Source organism: Vipera berus, assembly GCF_964194415.1.
Source record: "Vipera berus genome assembly, chromosome: Z".
In the NCBI taxonomy this organism is placed as follows: domain Eukaryota; kingdom Metazoa; phylum Chordata; class Lepidosauria; order Squamata; family Viperidae; genus Vipera; species Vipera berus.
Genome location: NC_138205.1, coordinates 47,958,171 through 47,977,633, shown reverse-complemented (window position 1 = coordinate 47,977,633; position 19,463 = coordinate 47,958,171). Strand labels below are relative to the sequence as shown.

General features: G+C 37.6%; 1 protein-coding gene across 3 annotated transcripts in view; it reads left to right on the top strand.

The window, feature by feature from the left end:
- The window catches only part of SH2D4A (SH2 domain containing 4A), a 35,112-nt gene extending 17,443 nt beyond the window's left edge, over nucleotides 1-17,669 (top strand). For 2 of the 3 annotated variants that reach the window (XM_081342986.1, XM_081342987.1), the window contains exons 4-8: nucleotides 4,520-4,643; nucleotides 5,664-5,880; nucleotides 12,374-12,504; nucleotides 14,337-14,557; nucleotides 15,551-17,669. In XM_081342986.1, coding sequence (XP_081199112.1) covers nucleotides 4,520-4,643; nucleotides 5,664-5,880; nucleotides 12,374-12,504; nucleotides 14,337-14,557; nucleotides 15,551-15,643 — 786 coding nt within the window. In that variant the 3' untranslated portion in view covers nucleotides 15,644-17,669. The remainder of the gene's footprint in view (nucleotides 1-4,519; nucleotides 4,644-5,663; nucleotides 5,881-12,373; nucleotides 12,505-14,336; nucleotides 14,558-15,550) is intronic. The other variant, XM_081342988.1, reaches the window with a different exon arrangement.
- The last annotated feature ends 1,794 nt before the right edge of the window (nucleotides 17,670-19,463 follow it).

Sequence of the window (19,463 nt, the reverse complement as noted above, 5' to 3'; positions counted from 1 at the left end):
TTGGGGGGAAATGAGCAACAAGAGTGAGAGTAACTAAGCACAGGGGAGAGTTTTTCTTAAAACTTCATTCGTGGTCATAAGAGTGGTGAAGCAAGCTTCAGTTAACTGTGAATATATATATTCTTAATAAAAATGACATATGCCAATTAATGGCTAGAGGCTGAGATATATATCTGGTTACCAGTTATAAAAGGGACACGGTGGCTCAGTGGGTTAGGACTCTGAGCTTGTCAATCAGATGGTCGGCAGTTTGGCGGGTCGAATCCCGAGTGCTGCATAACAGAGTGAGCGCCTGTTACTTGTCCCAGCTTCTGCCAACCTAGCAGTTCGAAAGCACGTAAAAATGCAAGTAGAAAAATAGGGACCACTACGGTGGGAAGGTAACAGCGTTCCGTGCGCCTTTGGCATCTAGTCATGCTGGCCACATGACCATGGAGAAGTCCTCGGACAAATGCTGGCTTTTCGGCTTTGAAACAGAGATGAGCACCGGTCCCTAGAGTTGGAAATGACTAGCACACATGTGCGGGGGAACCTTTACCTTTTTACCAGTTATAAAAAACAGCACATTGATGATACCATACTATGTGCTGCTGGGTGGCCTCCTGCAGTGGTCTCACATAGATGTTAAAGAAGAATAGGGAGGGGGGGGAGCCCTGAGGCACTCCACATTACAGAGGCCTAGGGCCTGACATCTTCCCTCCCTCTGAGCTTACTAATATTTACCTTTTCATCCCATATGCCATCTCTTTTCTATAAACAACTGCATGTAACATTAGATACAACAGTTTTCAGTCCTTTTGTCAGCAGAAAGTCCATAAAGGATTACCAGAAATAACATTTTGCTTTAACGATCAAATAAACCAAAATATAAACCAAACTTTATATTCCTTTCTTTTATTTCTAACAGTCTGAATATAATAATAATAATAATAATAATAATAATAATAATAATAATAATAATAATAATAATAATAATAATAATAATAAGAAGAAGAAGAAGAAGAAGAAGAAGAAGAAGAAGAAGAAGAAGTAGTTGGAAGGGACCTTGGAGGTCATCTAGTCCAACCCCCTGCTCAGGCAGGAAACCCTATACCATTTCAGGCAAATGGCAGTCCAGTCTGCTCTTAAAAACTTCCAGTGTTGGAGCTTTCACAGCTTCTGGAGGCAGGTTGTTCCACTGGTTAGTTGTTCTAACTGTCAGGAAGTTTCTCCTTAGTTCTAGGCTGCTTCTCTCCTTGACTAGTTTCCATCCATTGCTTCTTGTCCTGCTTTCTGGTGCTTTGGAGAATAGCTTGACTCCCTCTTCTTTGTGGCAGCCCCTGAGATATTGGAACACTGCTATCATGTCACCCCTCACCCTTCTCTTCGTTAAACTACACATACCCAATTCCAGCAACCGTTCCCTATATGTTTTTAGTCTCCAGTCCCCCAATCATCTTTGTTGCCCTTCTCTGTACTCTTTCTAGAGTCTCAACATCTTTTTTACATCGTGGTGACCAAAACTGGATGCAGTATTCCAGGTGTGGCCTTACCAAGGCATTGTAAAGTGGTATTAGTACTTCACGTGATCTTGATTCTATCCCTCTGTTAATGCAGCTAGCACTGTGTTGGCTTTTTTGGCAGCTGCAGCACACTGCTGGCTCATATTGAAGTGATTGTTTACTAGGACTCTGAGATCCCTCTCACAGTAACTACTATTGGGCAAGGTACCACCTATACTATACCCGTGCATTTGATTTTTCCTGCCTAAGTGTAGAACCTTACTTTTTTCACCACTGAATTTCATTTTGTTAGATAGCGCCCAGTATTCGAGACTGTCCAGATCCTCCTGTATCTTAAGCCAATCTTCTGGAGTATTGGCTATTCCTGCCAGCTTGGTGTCATCTGCAAATTTGATGAGTTCCCCATCTATCCCCTCATCCAAATCGTTGATGAAGATGTTGAAGAGCACTGGGCCCAGAACAGAGCCCTGGGGCACCCCAGTACACACTTCCTTCCATGTAAATGCAGTTCCATTGAGGACCACATGCTGAGTATGGTCTGTCAGCCAGCTACGAATCCATCCGGTGGGGATGCTATCTAACCCACATTTTTCTATCTTATCAAGTAGTAGGTTGTGATCTACTTTATCAAATGCCTTACTGAAGGCCAAGTAAATTATATCTACAGCATTCCTCTGGTCCACTAATTTTGTCACTTGGTCAAAGAATGCAATAAGATTTGTCTGGCATGAACTGTTTTTGACAAACCCACAGATGGATCTTTGGACAATACTGGCTTCCTCGGCTAAGAAACAGAGATGAACACTGCTCTGTAGAGTCGGACACAACTGGACAGGGGAAATCTTTACCTTTACCTTTATTTATTTCAGTTTCTTTAAATGTTTAAGCTTATGCTTAAAATTGTCTTTCAGGTTTGAAGAGAGATTCAAGGGCATTTGTCAATATGAAGGTCTCTAATAGCTTATAAGTAGTTAATGAGCTATTTCCAAAAGTGATCAGAAGTGAGGTTTACAAATTTAATGTTTAGCATATTACTTTCCGTCGTGGTCTGAAGACCCATTTGTTTGAATTGGCCGGTCTGGCCTGATGGGGGAGCTGTGTTTTAAATTGTCATTTTAGATTGCATTATTGTTTTTTAATTGGGCATTGATTTAATCTTTGTTTTAACTTTTGTATAGTATTGTATTTTTATTTATATGCCCTGTGAACCGCCCTGAGTCCCCAGGGAGAAGGGCGGTATATAAATTAAATAAAACATAAACATAAACATAAACATGCAATGTTACTTCTTCTATTCTGGGTGAATGTGAGTGGTTTGCTTTGGAATGCTTAGATGTTTATTTGTTTCTTTTCTTTTTTTAGCTTACCTTTGTTGCAAAGAATTCAGGGCAGTGGATACTTCCTCTTCTCCATTCCACAGAAATCTGTGAGATAGTTGAGCCTGAGAGATAGTAACTGGCTCAAAATTATGCAAAGAATTGCCAAGTAGGGAGACATTTGAATCAAGCAGGATCTACCAAAGGATTTTACTCTCTTGAGTTTCTGAAATACCGTTGGATTTTTCCCCCTGAAATTTAATATCTACTGTGTTTATAATATGCTCTCTAGCCACATATTTTAGTATTAGTAATATTAGCACCAATTTTCAATAATTATATGCATTTAAAGTCCGCAAATTGCATGCATGCCTCCATAGTGGTGTTGGATTGGAAATTTGTTTGGGTGGGTAATGTATTTCCAAGGGGAATCTGAGCCCAGTTTTAATTATTCCTTCCTGCTGACTCCAGGTTTCATTAGCTTTCTATTTGTGTAACCAATTAGGCACTGTTTTTGTATTCAGTAATTGCAGCAACATCTCAGTGATGTCAATTCCAAACTAAAAACTTTGGGTGGTTACAGTTGTGAAAGTGAACATAAAAAATAGATGGGTGGAGGAAGCAAATGGAAAATCTCTCCTCCATTGCTTTCAGACAAAACAGAAGAGGAATAGGAGAATATTTCAGAATAGACCAGGTTCTGCATCTTTGAGGTTACTTTCATCTGTGACTTGATAACAAACATGCAGTCATAAAAATATTTGAGCAGGGCAAAGTATAAATAGAGTTGGAAGAATGGTTGGGAAATCCTTTGCTGAAGTCAACAAACATAGAACTGAAGAAAATCTCCCACTATAATTTCATTGCAAAGGATCTTCAGTTCAAAGATATTTTCAATCAATAAAAATTTCTGATAAAATGGGACTGTTGCTGAAAATGGCTTCACTGAAAAAAAAACACTCACTGAAAAGAATTAGAAAGAATATCATAAACTTGTGACCCAAATAACCCAGCATGCACTCATATAAATACTCAAACTTACATTTCTAGATGATTTTGTTAGTTTATTGTATGTGATGGGAATGGGTAGTAAATGGTATGGCCAAATTTGTGGGAGGATGGCTTAAGAATGCTGTGGAAAAAAGACAGCACTCTGTTATTACATTTTCTTTGGGAAACATGTAAGGTCCAAATTAGGGAAGACAGATATATTTGAATCAGCAATCACATTTTTTCAAAGACAATACTAATTTCTAGTATTATTGATTAACATACACTATCTGCTAGTCTTTTGACATGAAAATGTTCAACTCAGACAAGAAAAAGTGCTACTAGCTATCATTGAATGGAGATATTGGCTCTTAAAGTGGCTTGCAGAGTATCATATTCTTGGTGTCAAAGCAGCCTTCCTTCATCCAGTGATTCTCAAAATGTATTGCATATTAATCCCTATCTTTCCAGTCATTGTGGCCAAGTGAACATATTTGGAGATACCAGGTCAACAGAAGAGCTGGTAACCTTAATTTTAATCTGTAATTTACATTTTAGTTGAATCATCAAGCTATGATAACATTCAAAACATACAGTTTTTATAGTATCAAATGCTACAACTGTTTATGAAGTCAAAATGTGAATTATTAGCATGGAATAAAATTATTGGTACATTAAATGAAACCATTACCTTTGTCTATCTTTTAACAGGTTAGAGAAATGCCAGTGAAGAAGACCACCACTGAGACCAGAACAGGAGAAGAAATAAGTCTAGATTACCCTTCTGAATCAATTCAAAAACTGGATAAAGAACATTCTGATTGGCTGGAATCTTGTATGCACACTAATATTGGCCCCTTTTATGTGACCATGCTTATAATTTTGAATGGAGAAAGGATATGCAAGGCTATACAGAATAATACTTTAAAATTTCAACTGTAATGCTTAAATGTTACATTTAACAAAGACTTTTTCTCTCTGAATTTCTGCTGTACAGTAGAAGTAGTAATTTTGGCTCTCTGTTGGAATTATTAAACTTCAGTTTCTATTTATATCCATGTCCCTTATTTGAAAACAAATCCCCTCAAATTTTACACAAGAGTTTGGCTCTCCAAGGAATCCACCTACCCAGAGAGCTAAGTTGATTAAATCAAATACCAGTGCAGAAGCACTGATCAGACTGAAGGCATCTCCACCCCTCAAGGTGTCCACTGCACATTCTATTTCCCAGTCCCTTAAAAGCTTTGTGAAGCTGATATGTAGTTCTCATCACTCACTGTGATGAGAGAAAGGTGGTGGGGGTTTCCACCAATGGAGGATGTTGTTGTTGTTAGCTGCGAAGTCGTGTCCGACCCATCGTGGCCCCATGGACAACGTTCCTCCAGCCCTTCCTGTCCTCTACCATCTTCTGGAGTCCATTTAAGCTCATGCCTACTGCTTCAGTGACTCTATCCAGCCACCTCATTCTCTGTCGTCCCCTTCTTCTCTTGCCCTCAATCTTTCCCAGCATTCAATGGAGGATAGACTACCCAAAAGCTTTGCTGAGTTGTACTGCTTCAGAAAAGAAGGAAATGAGAAAGAGAAAGTAGGGGTCAAAGCAGTATTTCTGTACAACAGACTGGCTATACTTGGGAACTGAGTTAGTGTCATGAGAACTGGCAAGTTCAAACCGGATTCTGAACTGCTGTCCAAGCAAATCCTTTGTTATGGAAGTTCATTCATGTACCAGAATAATTTTACATGTTGTTTATTCTCTCTGGCTTTCTCCCTCTCATGGGCATGATTTCATAATTCCTATGGGTGGTTCTGGACCTTGAAAAAATGACTGGGTAACAATGTTCCTTCTCAATTTCAGTACGGAGGTCCAAAGTAGCAGATGAAAGGCGACGCTCCCTTGCCAAACACGCACGAGATGACTACAAGAGGCTGTCATTACAGGGCATCCACAAGGGCAAAGCAGCTGATGTTTCCCAGACCTTTAAGAGACAGGAGCAAAGAAAGCCACTCCCTCCACCTCTGCCACCAAAGCCTAAAAACCTTACAGCTGACATAGTTGATGAGAAACCAGAGAGGTTAGTAACTTAGAGGAATGTCGCTGAGGAAGACATATACAGCCCAAGTTGGCTCTACTGTATGTCATCTTTCTTCCTTTTCTAATTGGGCTGGGAACAATAAACCTTGCCTGCAATAGCCATATTATACACAGGTTTTAGTGATTTTATTGGACAGTTTCATTGTATGGTATAAAAATCAAAAGATTTTAGATCAAACCTGGGCATTTTACAGCTTGTAGGCCATATCTGGCATTTTGGCTGTTCTTGTCTGGCCCATGGTGGCGGCCGGGCATCATTGTCGGGTTGAAACATCAATGGGGTGGGGAATGGGGGACAGGGGCAGTGCGGCAGCCTTCCACAACAGTCCCAGTTTTTCCTGTACCCCACTGGAAAATTAATTACTCCCCTGTGCTTTAGGTTAATCGAAGGCATTGAAAAATTAATTACTGCCCTCCCATATATGCTGGTAGATAGGACTATTTAATTTTACTTTCTTTTATAAAAATACAGTACTGTTAGCTTATATGATCCCTTTAAAAAAGAATGTATTTAATTTGAGGGTTCATATATATCTTGATAAGATGAAAACAGTAAGGCAAGTACCTGCCTTATTGTTTTCACCTTGTCATATTTTAACATAATTTCACTTTCCTCAATCACACCCATACTAAGTGTGTTAGGGTTGTCTGCAAGGAGTCTAAATCCTTCCATTCCCCACATCCAATCAGAGCTGAAGAAGTTTCTTGGATGAGAAGCAAAACGTCTTCAAAGAAAAAACAAGAAAGTCCAGTTGCCTCGTGCAAATGCATCTTTGGGACTATTGTGGAAAAGAAAAACATCTGGTTGTATCGATCTTTGTTTTAAATACCCTGTAAACCGCCCTGAGTCCTTCGGGAAAGGGCGGTATATAAATCCAATAAAATAAATAAATAAATAATAAATATTGCAATACCAGGTGATGCATCAATTGAAGGAAAAAAAACTAGAAAAAATAATGAAATACTGTGATCTGCAAATAGAAGTTGAGTGATTGTGGAAAAAGAAATCAATGGTTGTAGCAATAGTAATAGGAGCCCTCAGAGCAATACCCAAAGGATTGCCTACTGTAGATACATGGAAATTTTGAACTTATTAGATCTGAATAATCTGAGTTTGCAAAACCCCACCTTACTCGGAACTGCCTATATGCTCAGACATTACCTTAATAGTTCTTAAGACCTTGGTTAGGACTTGAACTGTTAAGTTTTTACCAATCCGAGACTGTGAATCGAACTGAAGATTAAATCTTAAATAACAACAACAACAATAACAGTAATAATAATAATACCTCAGTGAGGCACTACCTTGATGTGGATATGGAGCTTTGCTCTCTGAGGAGATAAGAGCTATGCCAGAGGTTCAATGATACTGGACAGGTCTCATCAGAGGAATCAGACAGAGTGTCTCTCCTATAAAAAAAATGGTTAAATGTAATGTACAGAAATCTGTACTGGCTTGGTTGTCCAGGTTAACAGGAACCACGCTACATATTAGAGTTCCTAGACCTCTGGTCCCCTTCATGGATTACTGCCTTGTCGTGGCAAAGGGGCTTGCGTAATTCAATGAAGCTATGAGCTATGCCGTGCAGGGCCACCCAAGACGGACAGGTCATAGCAGAGAGTTCTGACAAAACCTGATCCACTGCAGAAGGAAATGGCAACCCACTCCAGTATCTTTGCCATGAAAACCCCATGGACAGTACCAAAAGGAAAAAAGATATGACGCTGGAAGATGAGCCCCTCAGTTTGGAAGGCGTCCAGTATGCTACTGGGGAAGAGCAGAGGGCTAGTACTAGTAGCGCCAGAAAGAATGAAGTGACTGAGCCAAAGCCAAAAGGACACTGAGTTGTGGATGTATCTGGTAGTGAAAGGAAAGTCCGATGCTGTAAAGATTTTCTCTCCATAGGAACCTGGAATGTAAGAACCATGAATCAAGGCAAGCTGGATGTGGTCAAACAAGAGATGACAAGACTGAACATTGACATCTTAGGAATCAGTGAACTAAAATGGACAGGAATGGGTGAATTTAATTCAGATGACCATCAGGTATACTACTGCAGGCAAAAATCCCTCAGAAGAAATGGAGTAGCCTTCATAATCAATAAAAGAGTAGGAAAAGCTATACTGGGATACAATCCCCAAAATGACAGAAAGATCTCAGTTTGAATCCAAGGCAAACCATTCAATATCAAACTAGTCCAAGTCTATGCCCCAACCACCGGTATTGAAGAGGATGAAATTGACCGGTTCTATGAAGCCCTACAGAACCTTATAGAACTAACACCAAAAAATGATGTCCTTATCATTATGGGGGATTGGAATGCTAAAGTAGGAAGCCAAAAGATAACCAGAATAACAGGCAAGTTTGGCCTTGGAGTACAAAATGAAGCAGGGCACAGGCTGACAGAATTTGTCAAGAGAATACAATGGTCATAGAAATACGATGGTCCAACAACCCAAGAGACGGCTCTACACATGGACATCACCATTTGGACAACACAGAAATCAGATTGACTAAGTGCTCTGCAGCCAAAGATGGAGAAGCTCTATACAGTCAATAAAAACAAGACCTGGAGCTGACTGCGGCTCAGACTATGAGCTTCTCGTTGCAAAATTTAAGCTTAAACGGAAGAAAGTAGGGAAAAGCACTAGGCCACTCAGGTATGAACTAAATCATATCCCTGATGAATATACAGTAGAGGTGACAAATAGATTTAAGGAATTAGATCTGATAGACAGAGTGCCTGAAGAACTATGGATGGAGGTTCGCAACATTGTACAAGAGGTAGCAACTAAAATCATCCCAAAGAAAAAGAAATGCAAGAAAGCAAAATGGCTGTCTGAGGAAGCTTTGCAAATAGCTGAGGAAAGGAGGGAAGTGAAATGCAAGGGAGAAAAAGAAAGATACACCCAATTGAATGCAGAATTCCAGAGAATAGCTAGAAGAGATGAGAATGCCTTCTTAAATGAACAGTGCAAAGAAATAGAAGAAAACAATAGAATAGGGAGGACAAGAGATCTCTTCAAGAAAATTGGAGAGATGAAGGGAATGTTTCATGCAAAAATGGGCATAATAAAGGACCAAAATGGCAGAGACCTAACAGAGGCAGAATTGATTAAGAAGAGGTGGCAAAATTACACAGAAGAACTGTACACGAACGAGCTTAACATCCCTGATAACCATGATGAGGTGGTCACTGACCTCGAGCCAGACATCCTAGAATGTGAAGTGAAGTGGGCCTTAGGAAAGCTGAGCAACAACAAAGCTAGTGGAGGTGAGAATATTCCAGCTGAGCTATTCAGAATCTTAAAAGACGATGCAGTAAAAGTGCTACACTCAATTTGCCAGCAAATTTGGAAAACTCAACAGTGGCCACAGGATTGGAAAAGATCAGTTTACATTCCAATTCCAAAGAAAGGCAGTGCCAAACAATGTTCAAACTATCGCACCATTGCACTTCATTTCACATGGTAGTAAAGTTATGCTTAAAATCCTACAAGCTAGACTTCAGCAGTATGTGGATTGAGAACTACAAGAAGTACAGGCAGGATTTCGAAGAGGCAGAGGAACTAAAGATCAAATTGCCAACATATGTTGGATCATGGAGAAAGCTAGGGAGTTCCAGAAAAACATCTACTTCTGCTTCATTGACTATGCTAAAGCCTTTGATTGTGTGGATCACAACGTGGCAAGTTCTTAAAGAGATGGGAGTACCAGACCATCTTATTTGTCTCTTGAGAAACCTATATGCGGGTCAAGAAGCAACAGTGAGAACTGGACATGGAACCAATGATTGGTTCAAAATTGGGAAAGGAGTCTGGCAAGGCTGTATATTGTCACCCTGCCTATTTAACTTATATGCAGAGCACATCATGAGAAAGGCAGGGCTAGATGAATCAAAAGTTGGAATTGAGATTGCCGGGAGAAATATCAACAACCTAAGATATGCAGATGATACCACACTAATGGCAGAAGGTGAAGAGGAACTAAAGAGCCTCTTGTTGTGGGTGAAAAAGGAGAGTGCAAAAAGTGAAACTTAACATTAAGAAAACCAAGATCATGGCATCCAGCCCTCTCAATTCCTGGCAAATAGATGGGGAAGGAATGGAGGTAGTGACAGATTTTATTTTCCTGGGCTCCAAGATCTCTGCAGATGGGGACTGCAGCCAAGAAATTAAAAGGCACTTGCTCCGGGGGATGAAAGCCATGGCAAATCTAGAAAGCACACTGAAAAGCAGAGACATCACCCTGCCAACAAAAGTGCGTATAGTCAAGGCTATGGTCTTCCAAGCTGCAATGTACGGCAGTGAAAGTTGGACCATAAGAAAGGCTAAGTGCCAAAGAATTGAGGCCTTTGAACTATGGTGCTGGAGAAGATTCCTGCGAGTCTCTTGGACTGCAAGACGATCAAACCGGTCAGTCCTAGAGCAGATCAACCCTGACTGCTCTTTCGAAGGCCAGATACTGAAGTTGAAACTCAAATACTTTGGCCACCTAATGAGAAAGAAGGACTCACTGGAGAAGAGCCTAATGCTGGGAAAGATTGAGGGCAAGAGAAGAATGGGATGACAGAGAATGAGGTGGCTGGATGGAATCACTGAAGCAGTAGGGGTGAGGTTAAATGGACTCCAGAAGATGGTAGAGGACAGGAAGGCTTGGAGGAAAATTGTCCATGGGGTCGCGATGGGTCGGACACAATTTTGCAACTATCAACAACAAAAATAACAACAAGACCTCTGGTGAAAAATGGGATACAGGATTCAGGACTCAGGATTTTGGCTGAGTAATCAGAGCCAGCAGCTGCAGAACTACTGGAAGGAAAGGTGTTTACCCATCATAAATATACAGTGATTGAAAACAAAGAAATAATGAATTGTTATTACAAATTAAATCCAACAAGAAGAGGATATTTTAAACAAATGAACCAGTTTTGGAAAGAACATCCGAAATCAGAAATAACAGAGGCTAGTAGATCAATGTTGATTTACAATACGAAATATTCACAGAAGCAGAATTGGAAGAACTTTAAAGGTCTAACCCAGGGCAGAGAAATCAAAGTCAGACCGCAGAGGCAAATAAGGGAGAGTTGGTATTTGAGGACTCCAGCAGAGGTATAGAATTGTTTTCATTTGGAAACCAGATGCTCCAGTTCAGAAATAACAAAGACCTGTAAGTAAAGTAGTAGAAGAATTGAAACCAAAAATAACCAAGCATCTAGAACAGCACAAAAATGTCAGAATAAGGTTGTCTGCATTGAAGCTTATTTCAAAGAAATAGCTACCACAAGCATTAAAAGATGCCAACAGTGCAAATGAAATATAAGCACCAGCTCACTGCAAGAAACCAACCAACTAATGTACAGCACAACTGAATATCTAGAATGCAAAATCAACAAAGTCAGAGTGTGTCACCAAAATGGAAGATCAGACTGCAAAATAAGATCAGCAGAACAGGAATTTAGGGGTCTAGCTATTTTATTCTGGATATGTCTCTCCTTAAACCGTTAAGATACATTATAATTTCTGATACCACCACATACCTTTTATTGATTCTTTACCACACTTCTTCATAAGTAAAACATTCTGATATTTTTTCTTTGCCTTACTTTTCCCCTTTCCGTGTATGTGGGATTGCAAATGGTTATCTTTATCTACATTTTGGTTATATTACTTTCTCCTGCTGATAATGGTTGACTACAGTTTCTTTTGTGGCTTTACTTATAGGTCTGATGCCCAATTTTCACATCTATTAAGAACTATTATTTTCTTTTAGAACTTTATTTCTCCTGCAAAAACTAAATTAGACATGACAGGTGAACAAGGGGAGGAACTGTTCTCTAAAAATGATGCTAAAGCAAAACAGGGTTTCATGATTATCATGGAAGCTTTAGTGCAAGCAAGACATTAGGCCTATTACCACAGGTTGTATGTAAAAGCAAACTTCTGCCTCACATTTCCTCTTTCCCTTTGTTTGGTAATGCAGTTTGGACATGCAAAAAATGCCAAGCAAATGCTCACAGCAATAATACAGAGAAGCACCTTCTGCTTAGGAAGAGATGCCTCCATAAAAATGAAGTGGTGATTTCAGGATTTACTGATTAAAAAGGATTGTTTATGGGAAGAATGGAAACATGTTATGTAATTTGGAAGGGCAGAAATGGTAATAATCTGCTGGGGAAAAAAACCAGAACTCACTTCTTTATATATTTGCTTCTTTTTCTTTTTTCATTCTTTGACTTTTACTGTTTTCACTTTTCAATCTTTTCATATTTTTTGGTTTTCTAATTTTCTTTTTATATTTATATAATTTTTAATCATGTACAACATTATTTTTCAATAAATATACTTAAGTCTAAAGATTAGTGTGTTTTTATGCACATTTTCTAATGTGTAAGTGGCTTTTTTCTTTTGCATTAGAACTGAACTTAGATCCATCTAAACATTTAAACCACTTTTTTTTTTTGCTATGGCAGAAAACAGTGCTTACAAAGATCTATTTCCAGTTCTACTCAGGAGAGGATAGTTCGATGGTTTAAAGAAGAGCAGATCAATCTCCGAGCCGGCTTTGAGAAATCGATGGATCAGATAGCACCTTGGTTCCATGGTACTGTATAGCCATTCTTATCTCAATGAAAAGGTATAGAATTCAGCCTGAGAGCAGTTTAAGATGGAGCATTTACATGTCTACTGACATACTCCTTCTTTCGTAACTGAGCACTATCTTCCCCCAACATGAAGATTTACGGTATATTACATAGACATATTATGTAGTGTTCACAGATACAGAGCTACACAGTGGTTTAAAACTTGTACTCAGTTATTTGGTAATGCAGCTCATTTGATTTTAAATATTGCAAGCATAAAAACATTCCATTAGATGTAAGAATATCATGCCTCATTTCTTCCTGCCTAGAAAGAGATTTACATTGCAGATATGAGAATTCTAGAAACTACCAGACTAATAGGAAATACCACATTTATGTAAGGGAAAAAGAGTTTCAACAAAGTAAAGAATATTTCTATCAAATTTCTCCTATATAGTTTGCTAAACCAGCATGTTTCAGTGACAATCAGAAAGATTAGATTTCTAGAACAAATATTAACCTGATATTCAGTTCTTAAAATAGGAAGAAAAGTCCTGTAAAATTAGAATAAAATTCCAGTTACTTTTTTTAATAAGGAGAAGAAAAATACAATAGAAATAGTTTAACAAGTTTTTAACTAGATCTTCAGGAAGAAATAACCTTGTTTAAAGTTACAGGTTACAGTTACAGTTTTACAATTACAATATTAGTTGCAATTATAATATTACAAATACTGTAATAAAATATTTCTCCTGGCTGAATCTCACTTGGCCATTTTACTTATAGGTTATGGGTCTAAGACTATAACAAAACATTCTCTCTCATACAAAAGATACTATAAGTATTAGTATCTATAAAGGGTTTCCAGCACTTGAAAAATGATGTATAAATCCAGGTAATCCTTAATTTAGGATTAATCATTTTACAACCATTCAAAGTTACAGTGGCCATGGAACAGATGCTTTATGGCTGGTTGTGGAATTTTGTAGTCACATGGCCACAATTTGCACTATTTTTGCTGATTTCATATGAATGAGCTTGCCTAACGACTACCATGTTCATTTAATGTGAAAAATTAAGATTGGAAAATTACTCAGTCCTGTGAGTGCCTTGATTTACAATCATAGCAATTTATAACCAGACTTCCAGTCACAATTACAGTTACAGTTGTAGGTCAAGAACTACCTGTATTGATGATAATTTTACATTAAATAATCTAAGAATTCCTAGGTCAGGATCAACCATGAGCCTTGGAAAAGGAGAAACTATATAATAAAATAAGACCTACATCTTCAGTACACTGAGGTTGAGAGGAACATGTTTTCTGTCTAGTGCTGCTGTAATAAAAGGTTCTTATAATGATTATTTACATAGATTTTAATTTTCCCCCCAACCTGTTTTAGCTGTGGCTGTTAACTTAAAAAGAAATTTAAAAATTGGAACCCCCACTGCCTGCTTCTCAGGTCCATGCAGTGATGAGTCCTCACAAGCACAAACACCTGCTATGTGGATGGGGCTTTTCAATGTCAGCTGACAAGTCCCGCCCTTTCTGCCATATCTTTGAAAAGTGCTGTGGGTGCTCCTGCATTCAAGAGAAGTGGGTGGGGTTTGCTTGTTTTTAATGTCAGGGAACTGTAGGGTTCTGCAGAAAATATTTTAAAAAACCCCCAAACTGCCTTATGTCATTAAGACTATGTAGTATTAACTGGGAAAGTGTTTAAGTGAATGAAAACTCTGGATCAACAATCATATAGAAAGACAAAGACAGAAAGTTAGTCTCTTTTTTAAGAACATGTTTCTCATGTAACACATGAGTTCTTCCTTACTTATATTGCTTTTGTTTTGAGAACAGGTATTTTAACCACCAAAAAAGCAGAAGAACTTTTGGAGGGTTTGGCACCTGGAAGCTTTCTCATCCGAGTCAGTGAAAAAATCAAAGGCTATGTTCTCTCCTATTTATCAGCAGAGGGCTGCAAACATTTTCTGATAGATGCTTCTGGAGATTCATATAGTTTCCTTGGTGTCGACCAACTTCAACATTCAACATTAGCTGACCTAGTTGAATATCACAAGGTGGGTCTCTCTTATTTTTCAGCACATTCCATACCAAAATTAGAGGTTTCTGATGCATGAAATATTCTTTCTGTAGAATGTATACAGTAGAAAGGCAGAGTACCCCATGGAATTCAATAACTGCTTTAAAGGAGTTTTGAAATTATTCTCACTGCTTTCAATACAAATATGTCTCTTTCAATCACACAGTTACAGGCCAACTCCAAGTTAGAAGGCAAAATGCCTATTTAGTCTTTCCTCTAATCACTTATTCAATCATACAATGCCCTTGCATAATAGTATATACAATATAAGATGAGATGAGAGCATTCTAGGAAAATTAAAAATGGCAGCATATCAGCAACTGTCAATAAGTCCATAGCCAAATGATTGAGCATACGAGAAAATGCTAGTTTCCCTTAACTGCAATAAGCTCCATGAATTCCTGGTGCAGTGACCAGCATTACGTACAAGGTCAGTTCTGAAATGTTGTTTTGAAAAGTCTTTACGGTCATTTTTAAACTGAGGAAAAATGAACTATAGAAAATACATATCAGTGGAATAGTTTGCCTCTCAGAGTCGAGGGTGCTCCATCACTGAGGGCTTTCAAGAAAATATAGGACAACCATTTATCCAGAATGGTTTAAGGAGTCTCTTCCAGCCCTATGATTCTATGATTTTGTATTGGTTAATATTTGTGATGTCTTGATAAAATTAGGAATTAACCTTCGCTAAAATTATTTTACAATTTACTCTTGTAATTCATTAAAACTATTTCACAATTTCAGAACCAAGTTCCAGTTTAATGGGCTGAGAAAATTGCAATTTTCTTAAATTTCTTTTAAACAAATGTATTAATATGGTTTGGCTTGCTACCTAAAATGCTTTGAAGCCAATTGTAAATAATTAAACAGTCGTTATTCGAAAATTAAATACTAACTTTACTGAAGTTCAGATCTTTGGGATACGATTTTAGAAGAATGATTTCTTATCTGTTGTGCCTTTCTTTTTTAGGATGAGCCCATTACATCATTGGGGAAGGAATGTCTTCATTACCCCTGTGGACAACAAGGACAGTTACTGGATTATTTTAATCTTTTTGAGTGATATTGTCAAGTGCAGGAAAATCAGGAAGTCCAGGCAGTTCAAATGAATATAAAGATTTATTGCAAGCTTATGATCTCTTCAAGAATTTGAACTACAGTCAAAGCAAATAGGTGGTGGATATGAATGAAATTCAAAGTGGGCTGGACTTAAATCTCTTTGTGGATATGAAGGGACTCAAGACTGAGGATGCATTTGACCTCTCTCTCGGGCCCAGCCTGCTCATCTCCTACAGATATTTAGAAAATATTTAGAAAAGTTTATAGAATGGGCAGCTGCTGACATGGAGCAGCTTTAGTTATTACAATAGTTCCTTAACTCTAAAAGTATGATTCAAGTATGTTTGATAAACAAGAAATAAATTCAATCAAGCAAAAAAATAAATCAAAATCCTAAAGAAAGCAGCAAAAGAATAACAGTACAATTGCCATTACAGGCAATTGTGGTAATGAACTTTCTTTGTTCAAACTGAAACCTGACTGCATGAGTTGCTGTTAAATGAAATTATAAGGAACTATTCCAAAGAGTTGACATTTGATATCTCTGGTTCATTCTTGAAAGGATTGTATTCTATATACATTTATAATTGTTTTTAGATCTCTACACTTCATTATATTGTAAACTACTCAAAGTCACCTCGAACTGCAAGATGGGAAGCATATAACTTTAACAAATAAATAAAAATGAAATAAATAAAATTGTTGAGGAAAATTCCAAATGCAGAAGTAGTTAAAGTATCTTCATAACTTCAAATCCCCTGAAAGGTTGGTTTTCATCACCATGAATGAGTGATGAGTATAAATATGCCCATAGTGCATCATAGAACAACAGGTGCATCAGAGCTTCCAACTGTTCACATTTTTCTTGCTCTATTCTCTGCTAAAACATTGTTGGATAGTCACATGGTTGTTTCATAGGGAGTTGTGTGTTCCTTTAAAAATGGTAGTAGACATTGCATGAATCAAAACTTCACTGTCAGATCTATGACCTAGTTCTTTAGAAAATTAGTCTTTGCATGCTGGCAGGGCACGGGAAATTCAGAACAATTTTTTTGTGTGTGGATGAATATACATTTGTAAGTATGGGTACAATGTGCTTTTCCTCCCTTTTTCTTTGCATCCAAGCTGACCAGGACAGAGAGGTTCCTAGTGTGAAGAAGCTGGTCTATGATGGACAAGCATAGTAAATAGTTAGCAGAGAGAGAAGAGCCTTTAGTAAAAAAAATGCTCAAACAAGGAAGATGGATACTGAAAGAGTCATAAAAAGTAAACATTACAAATGCCCCAACATTTTACGCTTTTCTCTGAAAATGTTACAAATAAATATGTTTTTGCAACAGAACAAGTCATTGCCTATTCTAATTGTGCTTCACTTCACTTGAAAATAATCTCAGACCAAGAAGAAAGCACTCACTTGTTATAATAGATGCAAAAGGCTTTTTGTCAAAGGCTATTTGTATTCTATATACAGAATTTGGAAATGTTTCTTGATTTCTTATTTTTCTAGCTATCAATATTAGCAGATTATAATATTTAAATACATCTGGAAAATATACTTCTATTTTCATCCATGCCTCTATTTATTAAAGCTCCATTTTGAGGAACATTTTCCAAACTTCAAACATGCAAGCTGAATTGGCAAATGTATTTAAAACTCAGATATTATATTGGAATATCATCCCTGCACATATATATACATGTTCCAGTAATGTTAGGAGGCAAACTGAAAAAAGGAATATTATTAAATATTAAGACTAATGGCAATAGAGAACCAGTCTTTGACCTGACAATGAAGATAGCAAAGAGGTGGATAGCTTCTGCCTTTCAGGAACAACCATCAACAAGCAGTCAAGAAATATGTTGCAGACCAGCACTTGATAAATTAATCATGAAGCCTTGGAAAAGATATTCAAAAACTGGTAGCTACAATGAACAGAAATTGTGCAAACCATAGTATTCCACTTAGTTTTTCACACAGTGTCTCCATTTTGGTTTTCTATTTGTAAAATAAATGATAGCATGGTGTAATATGTCATGTGTGGTGATTCATTTGAGGTTGGATTTACCTACTTTTAAGAACATCTAAGGCCCAGATGATTTTTATGATGTCCTGATATGTAAAACCATAAAACTCAAAAAGGTCACATGACTATAAATGAAACTGCAGCATCCTAATCCATCTGGGAGGAAAAGTAAAAACAATTGGGAAAGAAGATTGCAGAAAAGATTAGGAGGGCAGATGAAGACTTAAACATTCCTCTCTCTTCCTTCAGTGCCTTGCATTTGCCTCAAAACAGCCTGCATTTAACATACAATCAATAGTTCTACTTGATTATATAAAATCATGATGAAGGACTGAAGTCAGAGAATGACTGGAGTTATAAATAAATGAATAATGGCCGTTTCACCTGAGCTTTCATGTACCGGTATTTCTTATTCATTATGCTAAAATGGCTTCATCAGTTTCCAGTGCTTATGAATATCTCTCAGATATATGCAATTCATATTCCAACTACTTTTCAGTACAACAGTCAGCTGAGACTGTGAGGTATACAGGGTTATAAATTGTTCAGTAAAGTGAAATCCGTTTGTAAAGTGTCTATCTTCTGAATTACAATGTGCTATTATCAGGAAGGTTTTACATTTAAATAGAAGCAACATTATAAATAACCATAAGTGCCTGAATTGGGATCAAATAAATTAATACTTTATAGAATCCAAGAGCAAGTAATTGTATGACTTAATTCACAGTTTGCACAAATACAATTTTTATTTATTTTTTTAATTTGGGGATTATGCTTTAGTTTTACATTCCATACATAAATCAATTTTAAACTTTAGGCATTTAGCATTCTACCTGCTACCAATTCATCTTTTTAATCATTAATATAAAATAGAAACTGATTGCACTTTGTTCTCTCGTGTTTAACATTGCATATTAATTTCATTTAACTCTTAAGGAATTTAGTAACTTCTCCAGAATATGGCTTCTGCAATGTAGGATTTCTTGACTTTCTTTGAACAGCTTCACGTTCATCACATAAGTCGCCAAGGCCAGAAAAAAAATATTTATTATGTTCCCTCCATATGGCTCATCCAATTTCTCACTAAATTGGGTATATAATGTGATCAGATCTCTGATATATCGGGAATATATCAGAGGTATAGCAGAGGTATATATAGCACATAGCCAGAATTGATAAAGTCTATTATCATCAGTCTCAATTTAAACAGCTTTCTTGGTCTTGGTGACATTCACATTCATGACAACAGTTAAAATGCAACACTCTGTACAATCTACTCATATATCAGTTGAAGGAAAACCAAATATGAAGTATCTGCCAAAAATAAATGTTACTTTAATATGGAAATGTTACATTTGAGCAAGAGCCTTGGTGGAGCAGTGGGCTAATGCCTCCTTAAGTAACACCAGCTGCCTGCAATTAGTGCAGGTTCGCGTCCCACCAGGCTCAAGGTTGACTCAGCCTTCCATCCTTCCGAGGTAGGTAAAATGAGGACCCAGATTGTTGGGGGCAATAAGCTGACTTTGTAATAATACCGCTGGGGGCGGGACGGACGAAAGCCCTAATAAGCAAGCATATACATAGAATGAAGGCTATTGCTAAGCACATTGATTTGTGCTTTAGATTGTAAGCCGCCCTGAGTCTTCGGAGAAGGGCGGGATATAAATGGGATTTAAAAAAAAGTGTGTTCATCCTTCTCCCTTCATCTCTTTCTACAGTCCCAAATCTTTTCTGGCAATTGGGAATCCAAAGGGCTGGAGATGAAAAAGTAAGAGAAACTGAAAGAAGGCCTCTCCTACC